Below are 23,038 nucleotides of genomic sequence, written 5' to 3' on the forward strand. Positions count from 1 at the left end.
AAGTGCCATGTCTTGGATCATGTCTTACATTTTAGCTGCCTACCTTTAACATTATACAACTTATCTGCATAGTCTGATAAAACATGTGCCTGCATCTATACACCAGTTAACTTTTTTGGGGGGTTGGGGACTTTGGGGGAGGGGGGTTAAAGAAAACTTTATGTTCACTGTCAAGTCTGATACTGTCACTGTGTCACACACATTGCAGAAAAGTTTTAACTCAATTAATATCATCATTATTTCCTACTGCAACAAGAGTCAATGGCAGATACTTGCCCCCTCATTTATCTCTTGAGAAGGGGTATTGATTATCATGATCCATCTAATTATGTTGAGCATTATCCAGTGATACCCATTGGGAAAATTAACTAGACTACTAGCATTAGCTAGTGTGTGAAAGATCTCTACTCAATGCTATTGTGAACATCTCTCTTTTAGGCTTTTAATTAGCCATCTAACCTGTTAGTAATGATTAAGTACACCGCTTTATTCAGAGGAAATGAGGCAGGACCACCGACATTGATCAGTTCTCTTTTTTAGGGGATACAACACTGATCAGTTCTGGCACTTCAATTCATGGCTACATCAATCTGCGATGTACCTTTCTGCTTCTGTCGTACGTGTTTAAGATTTTCTTTTACATCCACAATCTATGTGCTATGACACCCTAAGGACAACTACTGTGGTAATCAGGAGCCTCGCGAGGAATCTTTCTTGTGCGCAGTGATGGTCATGATTTCTCTTGGCTTTTCATATGATCATAAGGCAATACAAGACATATATCTTCATTTTCTTCAAAAACCAAGGATTAGCATATGATAATGGTTAGTAAATGGTAAGATACTAATATACTTTAGTCTGTTATCAACTGAAGATTGAGCCTGTATCCAAGGCTCCATTTTTTTTCTTTCTTGCTTACAAGTTCATGCATGTCCATTGCAGAAGGAACAGCAAGATGTTGAACATGTAATGTATGCACTAATGCACATGCAGAGCTGAAGAGACATGATTCTGAGGTAATAAGTCAGTCTTTAAGCATTGCATACTTACTCATTCGTATGTATCTTGGTGGAAATCGTTGGCACAAACAAGCTACGGTACAGATGGCCCTCGAGGATACTCAAGAGCCAAACGCTAGAAGAAGAGAGCTAGGTGTAGCCAAGGACAGACTTGCCGGCTAACTCCAAGGCGCTTCAGCAAAGCTGAGATTCCCCCAATACCAGGAGCCGGCAAGTCATCCTTGGCTGCATCCCGTTCTCCTCCTCACAGCGCATGGCAACCCAGCAGAAGCTGCCTCAGTGGTTCTACTGCATACTGAACAGTACAGGTACTCTTCCTACTTCTCTTCTTCCTTCCCCTACCATGGCTGCTTTTCTATCATGTGGTTTGATCTGCAAGCGTGCATTGCAATCGGGAGGTATGGCCTGCATTTATAGGCACAGGCACAGGTAAGTTGGGCTTGGAATCATATGGCGATCACTGTTCAATGGATTCTTTATTATAAATATTTCATCAATCATAGAGTTTGCCATTTTAGGGATGTGATGATGACTCGCGATTGGTTGGCCTGATTTCCATTTTTAAATTGATATAGTGGGCCCTGAGGATGTGGCATCCTCTCGATATGGGCTGTTAGGCTGGCATGATCCCCTCGGGCTGTTACTGGGGAGCCTCATTGATTGGTTGGGACTGGGGATTGAGCTGTTCGCCTGTTCCTATTGGCTGCTCGCACGTGGGCATGCCTTGTGTGATCTCGATCTAGTGAGTTTTTTTTGTAACAACACCTCAACAGTCCTCTTTGTACCCCAGTGTTGCCAGCAAAAGCCAAGTTAATTACCTCTAGATACACACACATTGAATCTTTGGATAGCCATGATCTTGTAAGTAGTACTCTACCTTCAACCTAACTCAGTACAAATAAAGGCATTGATCTTCGATCATCTCCATAACTCCATTATTTGACAAAAGAACCTAGCTAGCTTTTGTTATATTAATTTCAATAGCTTCAAGCTACTTTTTCAGGCATGCATGTGCCTTCTTTTGCCTGGAAATGGATGGGAGCATTTGGTTCATCTTGCATATAAGAATCTAATAGTTACATCAACAGATTTATGGTACATCACCGTGACATGCATGCTTATGTTAATTGTCTTGTTTTTATAAGAAATGTTTGTTTTATTGTACTTCTATTCGAACCATTTATCATATCCGAATGATTTTGTTAACATAGTGTAGCTGTGAATATAGTTATGGATAATTAAAATCATGTTTGAATAGCTCATATTACTATTATGCTCAATATCGTAGATTCAATCAGTAGATGTGTTGGAAAAGACATGTGCGTGCTGCTTGAAATTTTTAGCAAGACATATACACAAAAGCTAAAAATTTCAAGCAACACGCACATTTTTTTAGCAAGACATATATACACAAAAGCTTGTTGGCCGACCCAGCAAAATATATACACAAAAGCACTAACTAGCTCCTAGTAGGGATGCAAGCGGGTCGACCCACGAATCTACTTATATGTTAAATAAAGAGTAATCTGTGGGTTTTCACGTTATGGCTCGACTTGCCGTGTTGTATAGATGCAAGTGGGTCAATTAATAAACCTATTTATAGGTCAAATTAGTAAGTAACCCGCGAGTCAACCCGCGGAGTACTCACTAATTTTGCCTATAAGCAGGTTCGCGGGTTGGCCCGCTTGCATCCTTGGCTCCTAGGGAGTTAGTAGTGACTCGCCCACTGAATCTCTGACTGTAAACGGGCAGGGCATTAGTAGAATAATTAATATTACTAGATCCTTGTGTTGCAATGGGCTGGGACAAAATAGAATTTTGCAACAAGTTTGATAGTTGTTTTTAAGGTTTAATATTATATATTTGAATTGAATTGATGCATAAGACTACCATTATCCATCTTTAGAGCCTAGTGCTGAAAATGGTGGGAAAAAAACAAATCCTGTCATAAAATGAGAGGAATGGATAGATGAAAGTTGAAACATACTAGGTCCACTGGAAATAAATCCCATAGGTCTGCTTTGCCTTTAACTGGGGGTTTGTTTAGCATGTATAACACTTGACTTCCTAGCTGGTCACCCATTTGGTAAGGACACTTCCTATCGGAATAGGTCATGATGTAATCAGTACCAAACCAGGGTTGAAATGTTAAGGGGTCTTAAGGATTTATTCTATTTCCAGAGGTCCACCAGGCAAAATTATTGCACTTGCACCAGAGATGAATGAAATATCGAGAATGATTATGTTCACGCATGTATTCTTTGTGCTCACTTAACTAGAAATTCTCTTGTGCCTAGTAGTGTTTTCCTAAAAAGTTGTCCTAAAAGGCATTGCACACAATTTGATGGTAGCATGTAGAATTTGGGGAAATGTGGCACTCCCATGCATTAACTTTTTTTGTCGCCAACCTTAGTAGAAGAGATTAGGGCATGCATTTCCATGCAATACACCATTAAATTATACTTGTTACAAATTTACATTGATTCTTTAATTAAATTTTCTACTAGTTCAAAAATACTGTTGCACAGGCACTAGCAGTTTTTTTCGCCGGGTCGGCGAATAGCCGGCCGATGTATATTAAGAGTAAGAAAGGGAATGTACAATATAACGCGGTGAGTCAATGCACCACCATTACAGACATAAAAAGAAAGCTAAAATCTCACAGAATGAGTTGCTACAGAGTGACACATGGGGTTAACAAGACCTGTAGCTATCCAAGTCTCCCATTCATCCCCCATGGCAGAACAGAGCTCGGGAATCGTTGCCGCGATCCCTTCGAACACCCTTGCGTTTTGCTCTTTTCAAATCAACCAGGTTACTAGCAGTACAGCGGATGTTTAGATATCACTCTAGCTATAAGCTTCCCCAGTTTTATTTTATTTTACTCCTTATGATTTATATACCAATTCTATGGTGGTTTCTACTACTAGTAGAATCAATCCAGACCTTGTATCTTTTCTCATCCAATAGATCATGTTAGTTTATCTTATCACCTGAACTACCGATAGTAGAATATTTTTTCTACTGATAGTAGAACTTATAAATTAATGACTTAGACAATAATATTGGTCGTAGAATAGTACCAAACTACCGATAGATACCACCGTAAAATACTCACAATTAATTATATGTAGTTAGCTTCTGTAACTCAAATCACTTCGGTTATGATGATCTATAGAAGAGATATGTGAACTTCTCTACAGAACTGCAAAATAAATATAGATAGAAAATTAGGATTTATGTCAAGTGAATCATTTTAATGTTATTTTGAAGCTTTGATAAGTGAATTCTAAGACATATATGATATAACAATTTCTGCTTTAGTGTTCGCATCTATGAAAATAGATCAAGTCCTAGAACTAGAAGAGAACTCTCTGCATTATTCTTGGAAGGCCCTATATACAATTAATCAAGAGGGGCTTGCACGGTGATGAGAACTGATGATACTTACCGTGGTTATTGTTCTCTTACCATTTATTCTTGCCATATACGGGTTGATTGGGACACCAGTACACCACTGGTGCACCACCATTTGGAGCATCTGGCGATTGGAGATTTTGGCACCATCTTCTTTTTAATGGGACCATTCTGATTCGATACCCTGCGTATCTCAATTGGATTGTGTGGTCTCTCCGTCCCTCCTCACTCACAGTGCGACCTGCACATGTAACCTTTTTATCCTTTGCATGTTTTCCTAAGTGATTGGTGGGAAACCTCGTAGGATAAGTGTCCTTAATAGTCATTTCATTGGTATATGTAGAGAACTGTAGACCTATAATGTCTCTCACTCTCACTCGCAAGGACGCAGGCAACATAGCCTTAGCTAATGATGAAGGATTTGCTGGAGTTAGTTGGTATCACTTGCACAAATCAAGCACATCCTCACACTGGGTCCCGAAAATTCTGCACCGGCCTCTCTTAGGGTTTCTATCAGAGCAATGTGTTCTTTTTTAGTGGCAGAGAGTAGTGATAAGGATGATGATAACTGCTAGTGGGCCCCCGTGTCGCTCCAGGGGCAGGGGCGACACGGGCGGCGACCACCGCCGCCTTCCTCCCTCCTCCACCTCGCCGCCGCCCGAGCAGACCACCGGAAACCGCGCGGCTGCGAGGAAGGCGGCGGCGGGGCCTTCCTTCTCCCTCGAGGGCGCGGGTTGGTGCCCACAACCCCGACCAGTTGGGGGCGGCGACGGTGCGGCGGCATCGGCGTCGGCGTCGGGGCATTGGGCTGGGCGCGCGGAGACGACAGGGTGCGGAACAGCTGGGCGGAGGCGGCTTGGTGCGGAACGGGGGCGGCGGCCGTGGCGCCGGATTTGGTGTCCCTCGCCAGATCCGGCGGTCCGGCCTCCTCCCGGGACGATGGTGGCACCCAAGGAGGCGGGGAAGGGAGATGCAGGCGGCGGGAAAGGTGGAGCAGCGGCAACGCGCGTTGCCTCTCCAGATCCGGGCTGGGGGACTGGTCGGCGCTGGGGAGGCGCGGAGACCGGCAGGCAGGGGCGGCGTCGCGGTGGTCGGGCGACAGCAGTGGCGGCTCGCTCCCACCGTGGTCGCGGCGCCGCCGTCGGCGTCTGTCAAGCGTCGGTGTTGGCTTCGGTAATGCTGCGGCGGCGCACTCTAGCTGGTCATACCCTGTACCTGGCTGGATCTGGCCGTCCGCGGCCGGATCCATCGCCTCCACGCTGAATGGCAGCTGGTCGGCGGGACGGCTACGTGTGGACGGCAAGCGCGGCGGCGGCTCGCTGGCGGCCAGCCTCCTGCTCGGCAGGGGGCTTCTGCCGGTGGTGGGTCTCGTCGTTGTTGATGGGCGGCAATGTGCGGATGTGGAAATGGCGGGACGACGGCTTGTGCTGGCGTGAAGCAGGAATGGGGCTTGATGTCTGTGACGGTGACTTCCTCATTGTCGATCGAGTGTTCTCCCTCTCTTCGGTTTCCCCCCTTGGCCGGACCCTTTTCTGGTCATGGGGAATGCTAGGGGGAGGGCGGAGGCTCTGGCTTGCTGTAGAAGTTTGCGGCGGATAGATGGCGTTTCGAGGATGGCCAAGGGCCCGTCTTTGCCGTTGGTTACAATCAAGGTATGATTGCTTCTAAGACGTCATGAACTATTCTGCGGCCATCGATGTGGGGGTGCTTGTGTGGGTGATGTGAAGATGCTGGCGAAAGCCTTGCCGTGCTTTTGGCCGGTTCGACAACGACGGCGCCCGTGGGTGTCGTTTCCCTCCTTGGAGGCGCTGTCATGGCACTCTTTCATATCCTCACAAATCTCTCCAGGTGAAAACCTTGTTCCGATTTTCGGACGAGTGGCGGCGGCGTCACGCGTCATATCCTCCTTGGGGGCGTCGCTTCGGAGAAGTTCCAATGCATCGATGACTATTGATGGTCCTTTTCGGTTCAATAGCTTTCATATTTTGTGTTCGGCGAGGCTTCGCCTTCTTGGGTCCGCTTCTTTCTTGTGGTGGGCGACACGCTCTTCGGTTGTTTCTGCTGATGAAGTCGAAGCTGCTCGCTGATGGGGTGCGGCGACGCTTGGCAACGATGACATGTTGCAGTCTCTTCTAAGGAGTTCTGGTGCTAGCCGTGTGAAGGAAGTGGCTCCTCAGTGGATTGGCTGATGTCTATTGTTGGATGCCGGAGCCGCTTTTTGCTTTGGCGACTTTCGTCTTCAGTGTCGTTGTGGTTGTGAAGTCGGCGCTACTGGGTCGCTGGGGCGGCTAGCTCGGCAACGATAACACCTCTTCTGCGATGTGGAAGCTGTTATGTCGCTTTTGTGTTTAGCTTTGTGGCGACGTCCTGCGATTGGGCTCCGCCGTCGTTGTTAGTTGTGTAGCGGTGGGTTTGTAATTACCCGTGCAGTTGTATGGTTTTTGGCTCAGTTTTCCTTATAAACTGGACCAATTCTCTTCTTCTAAATATAAAAGTGGAACTAAGTTTCGCCTTAGGTTTTAAAAAAAAAAGATAACTGTTAGTGGGTAGCATGAGAGGTGGATCGATCTGATGGAAATAGCAAAAGGTAGAGACCCGGACCTGGATAGATTTTAGTGGTCCAAACATTCTCTTTCGGCTAACTGGATATGTATGTATGTATAATTTTATTCAGTTGACTGCATAAAATTATTCTATTGGGCATTATGCTTTTGGACAGCAAAAGATTGATGATTTATTGTTATTTTTTGGGTAGCTTTACTCTGATAATGCATTGCTAAAGTGCTGATGGTTAGTTTGCATGCAGCCGCAAACAACCATATCAAAGAGAGCGATATAATGTTACTGACGAGTGTTATAGAAAGGTAGCCTGGCATATTCTACATTAGTAGGTCTTGTGAGTTGCTTTTTCTTGTTCAATGAAAAGAAATCTTACGACATATACTACCTCTATTTTTTTATTTGAAGTTGATTAATTCAAAATAAAACTAAATCAGGAAAAAGCCACGAGGAAATTAGCCATGCAACTACATACATGGTAAATCAAATCGGTCCGCTAACGAAGATTTAATTTAGGAGTTGAAGCTATATAAAACATGCCGTAAGGCTTTGAGCTACTTGGCAAGTTATTCAGTGCATATAAAGCATTATGTACTGGCTATTGCTACCATATATCATGTGTGACAGGTGGGACTAAATATTATTTATGTCTTATATATTTATAGTTAACTATTGTATGTTTTAATTGACTATAAATGATTTGGAGCTAGGTAGCTATACTATTCAACTTGCTCTTAGTAGAGATTAATGTTGAAAAATTAAAGACTTTGGCCCTTTATTAAATGAGGGATTGGATAGTAATAAAAGGACAATTGGGGTAAGATAGAGAAAAAAAATAGTACTTCCTCCGTCCTACAATACTTGTCTTTCTAGCATTCAAAAGTTGTCGCAAAATAGTTATCACTTGGAAGTACTACTTATCACATCAACCACTTTCAATTCAAATCTCTTCTCATTCTACTCTCAACCACCATCTCACATACTATACATTATTATCTCCGTTTCAGGTTATAAGACTTTCTATCATTGCCCATATTCATATAGATGTTAATGAATCTAGGCACCATACATATCTAGATTCATTAACATATATATGAATGTGGGCAATGCTAGAAAGTCTTATAATATGAAATAGATGAAGTATTTATTAAGAGATATTATAGTTTTTTTCTCTTAACCTTAGTACATGCTAAACAACCTAAAATGACATGTATTATAAGACGGAGGCAGTATTACTACTCCATAAGTAAAGTGATTGATGGGACAATCAGTATTATAAAATATTTATATTTGTAGATAAATTTTAAATTTTTTAAGTACTTATATTTATATTTGTGGATAGAGGTAGTACCTGATTTGCACATGTCTGGTTCCCTGTATAGTTTGCTCGGGCCTCGGGAAGACATGCTGAGTGCCTAAGGTGAGAGAATCTTTACTAAGGTCCAGTTCAATCTGAATTGTGCCAGGTAGCCTGTCGCATGTGGAGACAGCCAACAAGGTGATATTTATCGATACGTGCATTACGAGTGATCAGACAGTAGAATGGACTTCTCGTCTATAATAAAAACATAAACTCGTGAACATGAATGAATGTTGAGTTGAGTTCGTTCGACGGTATTCTTTGGGAAATGGTTTAGCCAGGTCTACAGGTCATTTTGGTCCAACCAAGGAAGCTGTAGGAGTAATAATATTGTGACAAAATTTGTTCTAGGATAATTAGCTTATGTTCTTGCTGCTGGAAACTTTAAAAACGTGACGGGGTCTAGGATACTCATAAACATAGTAATTTACTGAGGGATATTGTAGCCATTATTTTATTATTTATGAGCAAATAGAGGGAACCCTGAAAAAAAGAGAGATGTTTTTTTTAATTTGTCCCTCGAGACAACAGGTTGTAATACAATTGAGTGTGGTTTAAATCAGACCTAAAGCCATATTCCCCTCCCAATGCCCTCACCGAAACTTAGAAATTGGTGGTAGCGGGAATGGCGGCAGCCATTACAAGCTATTGCCACATGAACAAACTTGTCTTTTCTAAATATTTTTTACTCCATTTGGCTTGGAAATAATATAAAATAGTAGTTGTGGTGTCTCCTAGCACATTAGGAGGTTTTTAGGTGTCCTATAAATGTTTCACTTTTTTAGGTGTTCAGTAGCAAAGGACCATATATAAACTTTAAACGTCTTGTATTAATTTTTTCCTCGTATTTTTAGTTCAAGGATATGCTAAAGAAATTGCAAATAGTGCTAGCTAATGATGTCCCAATTAAATCAAATCTAGATATTACATAAAATATGTTGCTAATTTCTATTGGAATTGTGCTTGTGGTGAGATCCAAATAATATATCTTGTGGTGTTCTTTTCTCCTGAAGATGAAGATGAAGATGAAGATTACGATTAAGATTAAGTTTTTTACATAAAACGAGATAGTATTAACGTATGATGATTGAGTTTTAATTATTATATAAACTTAAAAAATAGATTAATATGATATTTTAGAGAAACTTTCATATAGAAAGTTTTTGTATGAAAAACACCGTTTACCAGTTTGAAAAACGTGCCAAAAAATCTTAATCTTCATCCACTCTTGCTGAAGAAAAGAAGAAAAGAACAGGACATTGCTCCTTTGCAGCTGATGCACATTGCACAGCTAGGCGCGGCCGCGCGGATACCGTTCTGCTCTGCACCACTAGGCCGGCCGGCAACATGTTCTTCGTTTCTGTGATCGTCGGGACTCGAGAATTGGATTCTCCCTCACATTAGGCGGACGAACAAGCCATCCCGTCCATCCAAATCGCTGGATGCGACGCTGCTTGACCTTCTCGTCATCATTCATCAGTGGGCTGTCTAAAGCGGTTTTCTTCGTGGAGGGCTTTCCCGGTGCTGGCTGCCTTTAACTTTCATGAGACCTGGACACGTCGACCAGCAAGGTAAAGATACGACAAAAGGAGGTGAGCAACGTTCCTCCACTAGCCCACGTGTCCTCTCCTGTGGCTCCCACGACCGGGGTAACCGTGTCACGCTGTATATATCCTTTAGATCTTAGGTTTGACACTTTAGTGAGACTACATATAGAGCAAGTTAGATGGTACTAGAAAAGGGAATTACCGTTGGTTTTATTTTGAGGCTGTGTTCTAGAGACACCGTGTGATGAAACGGACAAACTTTTCTTCACCGCAGCTACCAAAATAATAATAGGGGATGGAAACACGATCCACTTTTGGGAGTCCGCCTGGATGGACGGGCAAAGACCAAAGGACAGTATGCCGCTCGTCTATGCAATTTCCAAGAAAAGAAGCAAATCGCTACGTGAAGGCATTGAAAATGACACCTCGATCGATGACCTGGAGCTAAATGGGAACACTACTTTTACAGTGGAACTGATCAGCCAGCTTGTATCCCTATGGAGCGCAACCCAGGATATCATGCTAAACCAAAATGAGTCGGATCACATCATCTGGAAGCTCTCGAATCATGGAGAATACTCGGCCTCTTCGGCATACAAGGCTTAGTGTCTAGGAACAGCCGGCACCAACTTCAATCCCCTAATTTGGAAATCTTGGGCCCCTGCAAAATGCAAATTTTATGCGTGGCTTGTGATTCAAAATAGAGTTTGGACTTTCGATCGACTAGCTACAAGAGGATGGCCAAATAGCGGAGTGTGTCCCCTATGCCGTATGACGAACGAGACGGCATGTCACCTTTTAGCTTCCTGTAGATACACCAGAAGGATCTGGAGACTGACGGCCAACTGGGTGGCTTATCAGCAATTGGATCCGAGCAATTGGGAGCCATGCCAAAACGTACACAAATGGTGGGAAATGTTAGCCAACAAAAGAGAAGTGCCCAAGAAAGAGTTGCGATCCTTAATCCTACTCATAGCCTAGGAAATCTTGAAAGAAAGGAACCAAAGGATCTTCGAGCACAAGGAAACGGCGGTCCTCAACCTTATGGCAAAAATAAAGGAAGAGGCAAGAACCTGGATAATGGCAGGCGCAAGGCGACTTGGAGAATTCTTACCAACTTAATCATAATCATAGCACTTATGTAATTTGTACAGCTATTTTTTTTTTTGCCCCTAGGGGTTGTATTTTTTTACGCCTATATGTAATGAAATAGCACAGTCTCGTGCTGATTCCTTTCAAAAAAAATTTTGAGGCTGTGTTTAGTTCCCTTCAAACTTCTAACTTTTCCGTCACATCAAATATTTGATATATACATGGAGCATTAAATATGAACGAAAAAAACAATTGCACAGTTTGTATGTAAATTGCGAGACGAATTTTTTAAGCCTAATTACGCCATGATTTGACAATGTGGTGTTACAGTAAATATTTGCTAATGATGGATGGATTAATTAGGTTTAATAGATTCGTCTAGCAGAGTTATGGATTTGGTTTTATTATTAGTCTATATTTAATATTTCTAATTAGTTTTTAAACATCCGATATTACTGTATCCAAACAGGCCCTAAGTTACATCGTTTCTCTAGGGTTCCCTTTTTCTTGGGTTTCTTTGCCGCGGGTCGGCCGAAGGAAACATCATTTTTCTAGGTGTCTTTTCGTTTTCTGAGGGGGCGCTCCGTTGCACTAACCTGTGCTGCTTTGAACTCTGATGGCTCGTCCTATTTCTATGTGCGTGAGCTGCTGATTTCTCTGCTCTTTATAAAGGTCGACATAGGTGATGACGGTTCATGGGATTTAGAGTCGCACGTTTGTTTTTTTTTTTTTTAACAAATTGGAGGGTTATGCATACACGATACTGACTTATAAAATAGTATACTTATATATGTCTAGATTTGAAGGCTTAACTTCATAAGGTGCACGGACGTGTTTTGATCATCACACATGGACTTTTTGAGACGCAAATATTACCGTATGGACCTAATATTAAATAATTAGAAGGGGTAAGACTTTGAACCCAAATCGTCTAACCCACCACCTTGTAGAGCTAGCCGAAAGATCCATGTGCGTTTTTCACTTTTTGAGATTAAATCCTAAGAAAAATGTGAGCACATGTGTTAAATTTGAGACCTAAACCTAGGTGACCGTGTGGATAGATTTTATAATCAAGGATTATGAACAACTGAATTATGCCCAGTTGATATCCATTATATTATATATGGCCTCATCGTTCCGCTGATTAGGGGAATAGGCCAAACGACATATTTACAAACGAAAAAGAATGAATTTTTTATATACGTGTTCTCAACGATTTAAAAGCAAAGATTGAAAAATAAATTTCGATTCAAAACCACAAAATCAACTCCAAATTAAGATTAAAAATTTAAATTTTGATTGATAAGTATAACCATGTATAAGCGAAACAATTAGGCTTATATTACTTTGGGAATCTTGTAGTTTTTTACCAAGCTCTTTTCACGTGGTAATGTCGGCTGCATGCAATCGCACTCTCAGATACCCTCTTTTCGTTTGGTTTCTTAAACAGAGCACTTGTATATTTGATTTACTTTCTTGTGAATTTCGTATGAAGCACTCCCTCTTCCTCAAAATATAACCATGTTTAGGATTTAAAATCTGCACCACAGTAATGTTTTAGGCAGTGATTCCAATTCAAAGACGAAATATATGCAGTTTCAATCAATCAAGTGGTTGGCAGAGGAATTTAAGCAATTTTAGAAATCAAAATTTGATCATTGAGTAATCTTAATATTTGCCAAACAATTTAGAAATGCTCATATTTTAAGATAAAGGGATGCTTATATTTTAAGATAAAGTCATGATAAAGTTCCATGACGCATTTATTATTCTTTTTCTTTTTAAATTGGAGAGAGAGGCACTTCAAATCCAAGAGAATTGCTCGTATTTACGGCTATTTTTTTTCCTGTGGTAGGCAACGGCGTAACCATCATAGTGACTAGTGAGATGCGGTCATTTCGTTAATTTTAAAATATATTGTGCAGTTTTTTGAGATATTTATAAAGATATGGTATGTGTGCACGTTTGTGAACACCTGCTTCTTGTATATTTTTGAAAAATGGTACTACCGTGCAATGGTGCTGTTGGTGCAAGCATGACATAAAAGCACATGGCGGTGATGAGCTCGTCTCAAGGTGCGCAAATGCAAATCCATCCAACAGCCAAACCTAAAGATCAGCGTAAGCAAATGGCCCAAAGCCCATGGGCTTCGTAGAGGGCGCGGCCCAATCTTGACCTATTCTGCTACTCTAGGCCCTCCCAGCCAGAGCACTAGAGCAGTGCAGCGCGGCGGCGACTCGGCGCCGGCGTCGCCTCCGTGGTGGAGCTCGCCGGCGGAGGATGCCTCCACCGTCCCCCGACCCCGCTCCTCGCCGTCCTCTTCTGTCAGTTCCTATATCCTATCATCCTTGTAGGTTACGATTTTTTTTTTCCTTCCACATTTCTTCGAATTTTCTTATAATCATGGTGCTTAGTTAGGGCTGAACACAATGCCCATGGCCGATAGACGTTTACGCGAGCGAGCACTGGAGCGCGATCCTTTCTCCGTTCGTGTGATGAAGATTGCTCGCACACTGCACACGGCCTAAGCGATGTTGATAAATTTCTCCCTTTGCACTTTTGCTTTGCCAATCGTGATTTGGCCAATCGGCTCGAATCAATGAACTAATGTGGAATCTCTAAAAAAAGCTTGATAAATACCTCCTTTTGCAGTTTTGCCAATCGTGATTCGGGGTCAATCAGCCCGAATCAATGAACTAATGTGGAATCTCTAAAAAAGCTTGCACGCTCTGGTCCTTGTGGCACGTGAGCACTCAAGCTTCTCCTCATTTCAGGATGAACTCCTTGAGCCTCCCCAGGAACATCACCAGGATAACTATCAGCTTACCCTCCTCGGTCCACCTGCCGACGAACCCGTAGGAAGCATCTTTGCAAGTGGCATCAGGCTTCAACAACTTCTGGCAACTGTATCCTAGTGAGTAGCCTACATTGCCGAAAGCGCTGTGGAAATAAAATGGCGTTATTTCTGTTTGCTTGTAAGCAACCAAAAAAGAAAAAAAAAAGACAGGTCGTAGATTTGATATGTTCTTGCAAATTTAATTATGCTGATTCAGTGGTTCTTAGTGATCATGCTAGGCAATTCGGATTTTCAGTTATGTAATTTTGATGTAGCCATAGTTTCTGTTATGGGCAGACAAAAAAAAGGATGTGAACTTGCCTGATTATCTCAAAAACTATGCTGAAGATGTTGAAATTTAGTGGATCAGAAGAAATTGACTTCCTTTCTGTTATGCATGCCAGGAATGTGAACATTGCTAAACAAGAAAGCTTGTTAACGGTAAAATTCCTCCACAGTGCTCTGCTAATCAAGTTTGTCTTTTTATCTGTCAAGGGCTGGTTATCAGCATTGGCAGTGAGAAATGAAGCATCGGAAGGAAGGTACCTGCAAGCAAGTTGATTATCTGTTAACAAGGAGTAGGAAACATGCTGTTCCACATAAAACATGTTGTATGCTGCCTACTTTTCATTTAAACCCTTGTCAGAAGTTCTGTCCTATTTGTTCAAAGTAGTCTCACTTTCTCTATTCAACAGTAGTTATTTAGATGCAGATTTGAAGTTCATAACTACTATTTCGGTGACGTATAAAATCGATAAAACCTAGCAAGCTGCAGTGGTCATGAATGCATGTGTTTAGTAATCTTCAAAGTTATAAATGATGAAGCTATCAAATTTTCCAACAGTTTCTCCTGATAATTTGTTATGTTCCAGTAATAACTAATCTAAGTGTTCTACTGATTTAGTTAAATTCATTAGAAGACAGGGTTTGGAGGAGATACTAACATGACGACTGCAAATAGCAACAGAGTTGATGGAGAAAGTGTTGATATATCAAGGATAGATTCACCGGCTTGTCTTGTATTAACACTCTGGAATAATAATCCTACCAATTTCTGTAACCAATTCATTCCCTCTAAGCTCTCTGAGTTCCACTCAAACGAGCAAATAAACATTACTTGCAGTAGAATCAGTCCAGTAACACTCAGAACAATGTAAACAGAATTTCTCCTCACATGCAAATGTTTGTAGCCAGTCTCCCCAGGATGCTGAAGGATGTAAGCATACTCTGCTTTTCCACTGACCTTCCCCAAAACCCATACGCATAGCCGCAAGAGTGGTGAAAACAAGGTGTTGCCTGCTAGAATCTGCGGGATCACTAGGAGCAAAAGGACCCAGTTCTTTCTGAAGGGTTGCATGTTACTATTTAGTGGCGTGAAGCCACAGTTTGCGAACGAGGACACTGCTGTGAAGATGCAAAAGGTATACATATTGATCTCCTTACTTTTCAGTACATTTCTTGCATCTGAATCAATCCAAAAGTAAATAATAATGATGACAGAACTGGAAATGACAGTAGCTACGAAATAACCTGTCACTATGCGAACCAACACAGCGCAAGGATTATATGTTATGCTTTTGTTTTGCTGTACCTGGTTTTGCGACATAGTTTCTTCTGATTGGCCACATTCCGTAATTTTGTGATCCCCATTGTTTGCAGGACTGTTGGATTCAATGTCCAAGCTGATTGAAGGTAAACTTCTCTGGCTGTTCTCATTTCTGTTGGCATTGGCATTGTTGAAGTAGAGCCCTAGCATTGATGTGAACACCTCTCCTCCCATTAGCATCAGAAGGATCAGAACCCAGAGTTGCCTGTCAGATAAGTCTTCCATCTCTACTGTTGCCATGCTCGAGACAGTAAGTGTAGACACAGAGGTGAACAACAGGTCCAAATCCTTTGGACCTGGCTTACCCTGGGGCTTGAGATTCTTCAGAGCAAGGAAACCAGCAAATGAGATTATCACAAAGTAAACGAGCTGAACTACCAAAGGGTTACTTTTGCAAACCAGAAAACTGTAAGATTGTTTGACAGAACTTGCCACACATCTGGCTCTGGAAATGAGCTTCATGGACAGGAACCCACAGAGATGCTGAGCTTTCTCCCAATAGATCCGAAGCACCTCTGAATTCGGTAACAGGAGCTTCATGGCTATGTATAGTTTGATACGCTTCAAGGTATCTAGCACTAAACTTGGTGGATGCATTCTTCAACAAATTTTTTGGGCTTATAGAAGGTGGTATTGGAGTTGGCAACCCATAGTGTGTTTCAATGGCATATTTGGTAGGTTTCTAATATTGTTGGTACTTGTGTAACGCTGCCCAATGTGAGGATGCTCTGAGCTTAATATGTAGGATGAAACAATCAACATTGGTGGTGTGTACTTTTGAGAGTCCCAAGTGTTTGGTCTATATTTGTAGCAAGAGGAGTACGTTCAGTTCGCACAACAATGATGCTGATGGTACCTTAGTTAGCATATTTTGTGGCTGTGGAACAAGCCAATCCAGGGATTTTTGGTACTCCGAAAAGGACTCGTGGCAATTTTTCCTACAACAACACTATTCTCTTGATTAAAATATTTCTTTTTTTTTTGTTACAGATTGGTCTATGTGATTCCCTTCTTCCTGAGCAGTCAAGGAAGTCACTACACTTGCCAGTGAAGTTGGTCCATGCATCTGTGTGCAGCAGCTGTAACCTATCGACAATTCGAGACCTCATCCGCACTGGTAAAATGTACAAGCATTAACACTAGTGTCACTGAATGTTTTTTTATATTCTTCTCTCTGATCTGAACAGTTCAGTTCAGACCCCAGTTCAGTCGGAATGGATACAGCATGCAGGTGAGATTGGCAAACGGCAATGGCAACTGATCGATCGAGCAGCCGAAAGCTTCGATGGACCACTGTTTGAGTGATCGGACAATAATGCAGTGGATCACGCAGCAATAATTGAGAGAATTTTTTTCCTTTGGGCTCCCCGATTTAGTGGCTGGGAGAGCTCATGTGCGGACAATTCAAATCCGTCAGCTACTACGCGTTGGTTTGTGCTTTGATTGGCTCACCATCTCTTCTACTTCTGTATGTCTTTTGCCTCGCTGAAAATCTCAGCTGCTATTGAGCTCCCAATTGTGCCACTGACAGGTACATGTAACTGTTTCTTAACGACATTGACGCGCTCACGCGCATGCGCCGCTGCACTGGACACGCATTGCACGCTGCCGCTTGCTTTCTATGGACTTCAGTTAAAGCTTGAGCGTATGGCTGAAGAGGAGTAAGAGAAAGTCAGAAAGATTTTATCTCGACTTGTTAGCACGTTTTTCCAAATTATTAAACTTACCTATCAAATGGTATGTTTCGTTGAAAATTGTCTTTGCTTTAAAATATCAAATAAATCTATTTTTCATGTTTAAAATAAGGATAATAGCTAATATGGTCACTAAAGTTTCGCTCCTGGGTTATTTTAGTTCTTAATCTTTCATATTGTCCAAACAAGTCCTTTAAATTTGTCATGTGGGCTAATATAGTCCTTGGTCCCACCAAAATCGCCACATGGACATGCCATGTCACCTTCCTATGCAAAATCTATATGATTTGTCCAATTTACCCTTACGCATAGGAAAATAAAAAACAAAAGGAAAAAGTTAAAAAAAATATATGGTATATGCAGGAGCAAAAATATACCTCAAAATGATGAAAAAAGGAAGTATTTTTTCCTATGGTTATGTCTAATTCACCCTTATATTTATTTTTCTATTATATACGTAAGGGTAAATTGAACAATTCATTATAGATTTTGCATGAATGATGACATGGCATATCCATATGATGGTTTTGGTGGACCCAAAGACTATTCTAGGTTTTATGATAAAGGTTAAGGATTTATTTAGACCATTTAAAAGGTTAGAGACTAAACTGATCCTACAGAGAAACTTTAGGGGCTAAAGTAGCTATTATCTCTTTAAAATAATTAAAACTTAGGACCTGTTCAGATAGATGTTATTTCAAACCATACCAATTTTTGGTAAAGTTGTGAAAATATGTGCATCTATTTAGTTTCTTACTAAACTCTGATAAATAAGTAAGAAATCCTATTAAAACTTTGGCAATATTGTCAAATTGCCAAAAATTTAGCAATACCAAAATTTAGTAAGATTTATTTTGGCTATAATCTGAAGAGACCATTAATTATTCATGCACTATAATTCAACTTTAACCTGTTTTTTCCACAGCGGTTTTAATCTGTTCAACCAGCATTTTGCCAGGATATTTGACACCCTCTCAAGGATCTGAGGTTGGTAGAGAGAATGGATTTGGCTAACATGGAGTACCGGCCAGCATGTATGACAGATGTGGACACGGCTATTTGATCGATGATAGGTAACATGAAGTGGAAGAAACATGATCTTTGTTTCCTTCTGCTGATCAATAATCTTTACGTATGTGGATGCCGCCCCCACGATATATGGACGCACAACTAGCAGTGAACAAAAAAGTTCGAAGCTGATGACTCCGATCCTCTCGAATTCGTTGTTTTAATAAGTAAGCTAAGTTAGCTGCTCATAAATTGCCCGGATTGATTTTCTTTACGGAAAGGCTAACGATATATTGACAGAAAATCTATCTCTAAATCTTGCAGATTTTGAATCACTGGATGAACTTTGCGATTCGTGCTCCAGGCCTTATCCTCCAACTCCGGCGACCTCCTCTTCTTCTCCGGCGCCGGCGACACTCTAGACTCCGGCAGAGGACCCTACGGGTTAGGGTACTAGGTTGGGATGGGGGTGGGAGGGGGAGGGGGAAGAGGGAGGAGTTAGAGGGATGGCCGTGGGAGGCGGCAGCTCGACGGTGGGCGGCGAATCCAGTGGGTGACGCAGCGGCGACGCCGAAGTTGCGGGGTCAGAAGCTGGCGGTGGGCCGGTGTAGGCGGCGGGGGCAAAGCGGAAGGGTGTGTTAGGAGGAGGCGGCCGGTGGTGGCGCCCCGCCGCCGGAGACGGGGAAGACGGCGGTGCAGGGACAGCGCGCCGCCATCCGCTTAAGGAAAGAAGAGGAGAGGGAGGGAAAGGGGAGGGGGCCAGCCGGGGGGGGGGGGGGGAGGGGGGGCTTGACGGCGCCATTGACAACTTGACGCCTTTCGGCCAGCCGGCAAGGCGGGCGGTGGCGGGGGATCGGCCGGTGGTGGTGGAATGCGCGATGGGAGGGAGTGGCGGTGGCGGAATGAGCGAGGGGAGGGCTGCCGCCTCCCACGGCCATCCCTCTAAAGCCGGCGAACTCCCCCCTCTTCCCCCCTCCCCCTCCAACCCCCACCCCAACCCGGGATCCTAACCCGTAGGGTCCTTTGCCAGAGTCTAGGGTATCGCTGGCGCCAGAGAAGAAGGTCGCCGGAGTTGGAGGAGAAGGCCTGAAGCACAAATCGCAAAGTTCATCCGGTGGACCAAAATCTACAAGATTTGGAGGTAGATTTTCAGTCAACATATCGTTAGCATTTATCGGCGAAAAAAAATGAGGGCCCTAAATGTGTTGGGCTGATATATAGCCCACAGTTTATTGGGCCCACTTGAGGACCAAACATTAGCTCTTTAGGCCCATTTTTTAGGCCCAGTCGTTGGGGAAGCCCGACGATGGCGATTGGCGAGCAGTCCGCCGCAACAGCCGACGACGGCGGCGGGAGGCGCCGGCGTTCTTCCCGCCGCCGGCGCGCGCGGTGCCCGTCGCCCTGGACGCGATCCTGTCGCGGCGCGTGGGAGCTCGGTTTCCCGCCGCCGACGATGTCTCCCTCTGCCCGCCTCGCCGCGCCGCGCCTCGCCGCGCATCCGAGGACGGGGACAAGCCCAATCAATGCCCTGCCGTGGCGGCCTCGCCGCCGGCCACCTCTGCAACCTCGCTTCTCCTGGTAGTTCCCCTCTTTCCATGCTCTGCATTTCCCTGATCTGGGTGCCCGTGTTTTTGCTCTCGTGCTAATGGCTAGCGAAATCAAATCCCAATGCGTAATGCGATACGATACGCGTTCCTCGTACTTTTCCCCTCGGTGAACTGATCACGGAATGGATTCTCGCTTAGCCCATTCGAGGCTCTCGCGTCGCATTCATGTAATATCGATTGAATTCCTACCGAGGAATTGGATATCGAGACGAATTTCGTTTCCCCATGCTTAGGGTGATATGATGATATCAACTGATTGATTTACAGTTTACACCTTCAAACTTTTTTGCTTATAATGCTCGTGATCGTACAGTTTACTCCCTACTGATGTAGTGATGTTTAATTACATGGACGTTCAAGATTTTCCTCCTGTGAGGGTGAACTTTTTAAACCTCCCCAGGAACATCACTAAAATTATCATCAGCTTACCTTCGTCGGTCCACTTGCCGACGAACCCATATGAAGTAGCTTTGCAGGTAGCATCAGGTTTCAGCAACCTCTTGCAGCTATAGCCTAGTGAGTATCCCACATTGGCGTATGCACTGTGAAAGAAAATTTTGCATCATTGCTTGGAAGGTGCAAACATAATTTTCTTTTATGCTGACCTTCTTCATATTTCTTTTCCATGCACATAGTTAATTTGGAAGGCCATTGTTGAGGGTAGTAATGGTTTCAAAGTTGGGGGATGGAAATCATTCCTATTTCCTAGGCCATAGTTGAGGGTTTTCCTAGAAATAAGGATGTGAACTTACCTGATAATTTCGAATGCTATGCTGAAAATGTTGAAATTTAGTGGATCAGTAGATATTGACTTCCTTTCTGTTATGCATGCTATAATTGTGAATATTGCTAAGCAAGCAGACTTTGAAATGATAAAATTCTTCCATATGGCCTGATCATTTGAATTTCTTCCTCGTTCTGTCAAAGGCTTGTTATCAGCATTGATAGGGAGAGCTGAATTATCAGAAGGATAGTACCTGCAAATAAGTTAATGGCATGTTGTCATTGAAGTTTACGTGGGTACTAGCATGCTTTTCTATTTTTTTGATGAATTGACTATCTGGATTGTGGAATCTGTTCTTCTCCGCCATGTTGTGACCTCTGTCATAGTGCAGGATTTTATGGTTGTTTTGATTTTGTTCTATGCATTTATCTGTTTTTTTTTTCTTTTTCGAGTACACAAATTGCTGAATTAGCTGTAGTAAACAAGTATGTTTCTCACCGAGACAGTGTTCATACTTCCATGTTATTATCTAGAACTTCATTTAAACTGAAACTCTTGCGAGAACATAAGGCTGGCCTTCAACAAGTGAACTAGTTTTGTGTTCCTTTATTAAGATAACTAAGCAATTTCAACCAAAAAATATCTGAAGATTTTAAGCTCATAATTGTTTATGTTGTTTCGTTCTGAAATTATGTGCTTAATTTATCCTTTGCAGTTACTGATGGTGATTGTGCCATATTTATGATAAAATTCTGAAAGTCCTGATAAATGCTTCAAAATAATAAATATTATGAAATGTTTATAGGGAATACTTACATGACAAGTGCAAATAGAACTAGTATTGGAGGAGAAAGGGTTGAGATGTCAATGACAGCTTCACCAGCATGCCTTGTATTCACAGTTTCACACTCTGGAACAATGAGCAAACCAACTTTTCAAATCAGTTCATTCCATTTAAGGCACTTGAGTTCCACTCAAAATAGGAAAGAAACATCACTTGCAGCAGAACTAGCCCCCCAACAGTGAGAACCATGTTGACTGAATTCTTCTGCAATTGCAAATACCTGTAGCCAGTATCCTCTGGATGCTGAAGGATGTAGGCATATTCTTCTCTTCTGCTAACCTTCCTCAAGATCCATATGCTTAACCTCAATAGTGGCGATAATATAGTGTTGCCTGCTAGAACCTGTGGGGTAACCAGAAGTTATAGACTGGATTTCTTTCTGAATATTGCCATGTTATCATTTACCGGGGTGAAGCCGCAGTTTGCAAATGAGGATACTGCTGTGAAGATGGAAAACGTCCATATTTTGATATCTTTACTCTTCAGGAGTTGTCTTGTATCTGAGTCAATCTGAGCAAAAATAATAATGACTAAGGAGCTGCAAACAACAGCTGCTATGAAGTAGCCTGTCACTATATGAGCCAACATATTGCGGCACTTCTGTTTCATGGTTCTGCTTCCCTGTACCCATTTAAGTGATATGGTTGCTTCTGATTGGAAGCCTTGTGAACTATTTTGATTGCTATCATTTACAGCATCAAAGGATTCAATATTCCTTCTCGTCGAAGGTGATCTTTTTGGGAGGACTTCGTTTGTGTTGGTCTCAGCATTGTTGAAGTGCAGCGCCAGCATTGAAATGGATACTTCTCCTCCCAATATCATCAGAAGTATTAACACCCAGAGTTGCTGGTTAGAAAAGTCTTCCATCTCTACTGTTGCCATGCTTGAGACTGTTGCTGTGGACACAGAAGTGAACATCAAATCCAGGTCCCTTGGAGTTGGCTTGTGTCGTGGCTTGAGGATCTTCAGAGCAAGGAAACCAACAAAGGATATTGAGATGAAGTACACAAGTTGAACTATTAATGGATTGCTTTGGAACATGAAAAACCAGAAACAGCGTCTGAAAAAACACACTGCACATTTGGAGAGGGAACGAAGCCTCATGGAGATAAACACATGGAGGTGCTTAACTTTCTCTGTAATGTCCCTAACCACTTGGAACTTGGGCTGTGGGATTTTCATGGCTAATGGCAGATGCTGTGATGTAACTAGGATTGAACTGAATGGATGCATCATTGGAGGTTTGTGGGCATAGTGTTCAGTATGCTGGAGTTGGCTACTGGAAGGTGTTTCTTAGGTTTCAATGATTCTGTCTTTGCCACCATTGCTCACTGCAACCAAGTTCTGGATCTTCATATGTAGGATGGTGTAAGACAGATGTGCCCATTTTGCAGAATCATGATGCTGATGGTGTGTACAGGGCCCCAACCCAGGCATGATTGGTGTATGCACAAGCATGTGCTTAGAATATTATAATGCCTAACTACTATATGTTCTTGAGTGAAATGATTGTCAGCAATTAGAATCCTTCATTCACATTTTTTGAGTCATAAGAATATCCTCAATTTAGATTAGCTGTTTGTCTTCACACGTAAACCTGCTCTGCCTCAATAATTCACTCTTTTTTAATCTATTATTATCATACGGTATTGTAAAAAATTAGTTGTGTTCTTCTTTAGCTGAAATCAGTAATGTTGCATGTGCAACTAGTTTTGGACTACAAAT

The 23,038-nt window shown here is 42.4% G+C and overlaps 1 protein-coding gene, 1 long non-coding RNA gene and 1 pseudogene across 3 annotated transcripts; 1 reads left to right on the forward strand and 2 right to left on the reverse strand.

The window, feature by feature from the left end:
* Positions 1–13,599: 13,599 nt before the first annotated feature.
* Positions 13,600–16,197, reverse strand: LOC127771329 (cation transporter HKT1;1). Of its 2 annotated transcripts, XM_052297221.1 has the most exons (4): positions 15,422–15,604; positions 14,775–15,294; positions 14,152–14,376; positions 13,600–13,934 (listed from the first exon to the last, which is right to left on the reverse strand). In XM_052297221.1, the coding sequence occupies exons 1-4, from the start codon at positions 15,456–15,458 to the stop codon at positions 13,760–13,762; spliced, it is 957 nt and encodes a 318-aa protein (XP_052153181.1). In that variant the 5' UTR covers positions 15,459–15,604; the 3' UTR covers positions 13,600–13,759. The 2 variants fall into 2 exon arrangements, with proteins under 2 accessions (XP_052153181.1, XP_052153180.1); XM_052297220.1 differs by having other exon boundaries at positions 14,775–16,197.
* Positions 15,123–18,562, forward strand: LOC127771330 (uncharacterized). Its single transcript, XR_008017124.1, has 6 exons — positions 15,123–15,251; positions 15,490–15,522; positions 16,427–16,553; positions 16,624–17,173; positions 18,056–18,365; positions 18,463–18,562. It is a non-coding gene; the product is annotated as an uncharacterized LOC127771330 (long non-coding RNA).
* A 1,168-nt stretch (positions 18,563–19,730) lies between these two features.
* On the reverse strand, positions 19,731–22,549 carry LOC127771783 (cation transporter HKT1;1-like; annotated as a pseudogene).
* Between the last annotated feature and the right edge of the window lie 489 nt (positions 22,550–23,038).

The sequence above is a fragment of the Oryza glaberrima genome, chromosome 4, assembly GCF_000147395.1.
Source record: "Oryza glaberrima chromosome 4, OglaRS2, whole genome shotgun sequence".
In the NCBI taxonomy this organism is placed as follows: domain Eukaryota; kingdom Viridiplantae; phylum Streptophyta; class Magnoliopsida; order Poales; family Poaceae; genus Oryza; species Oryza glaberrima.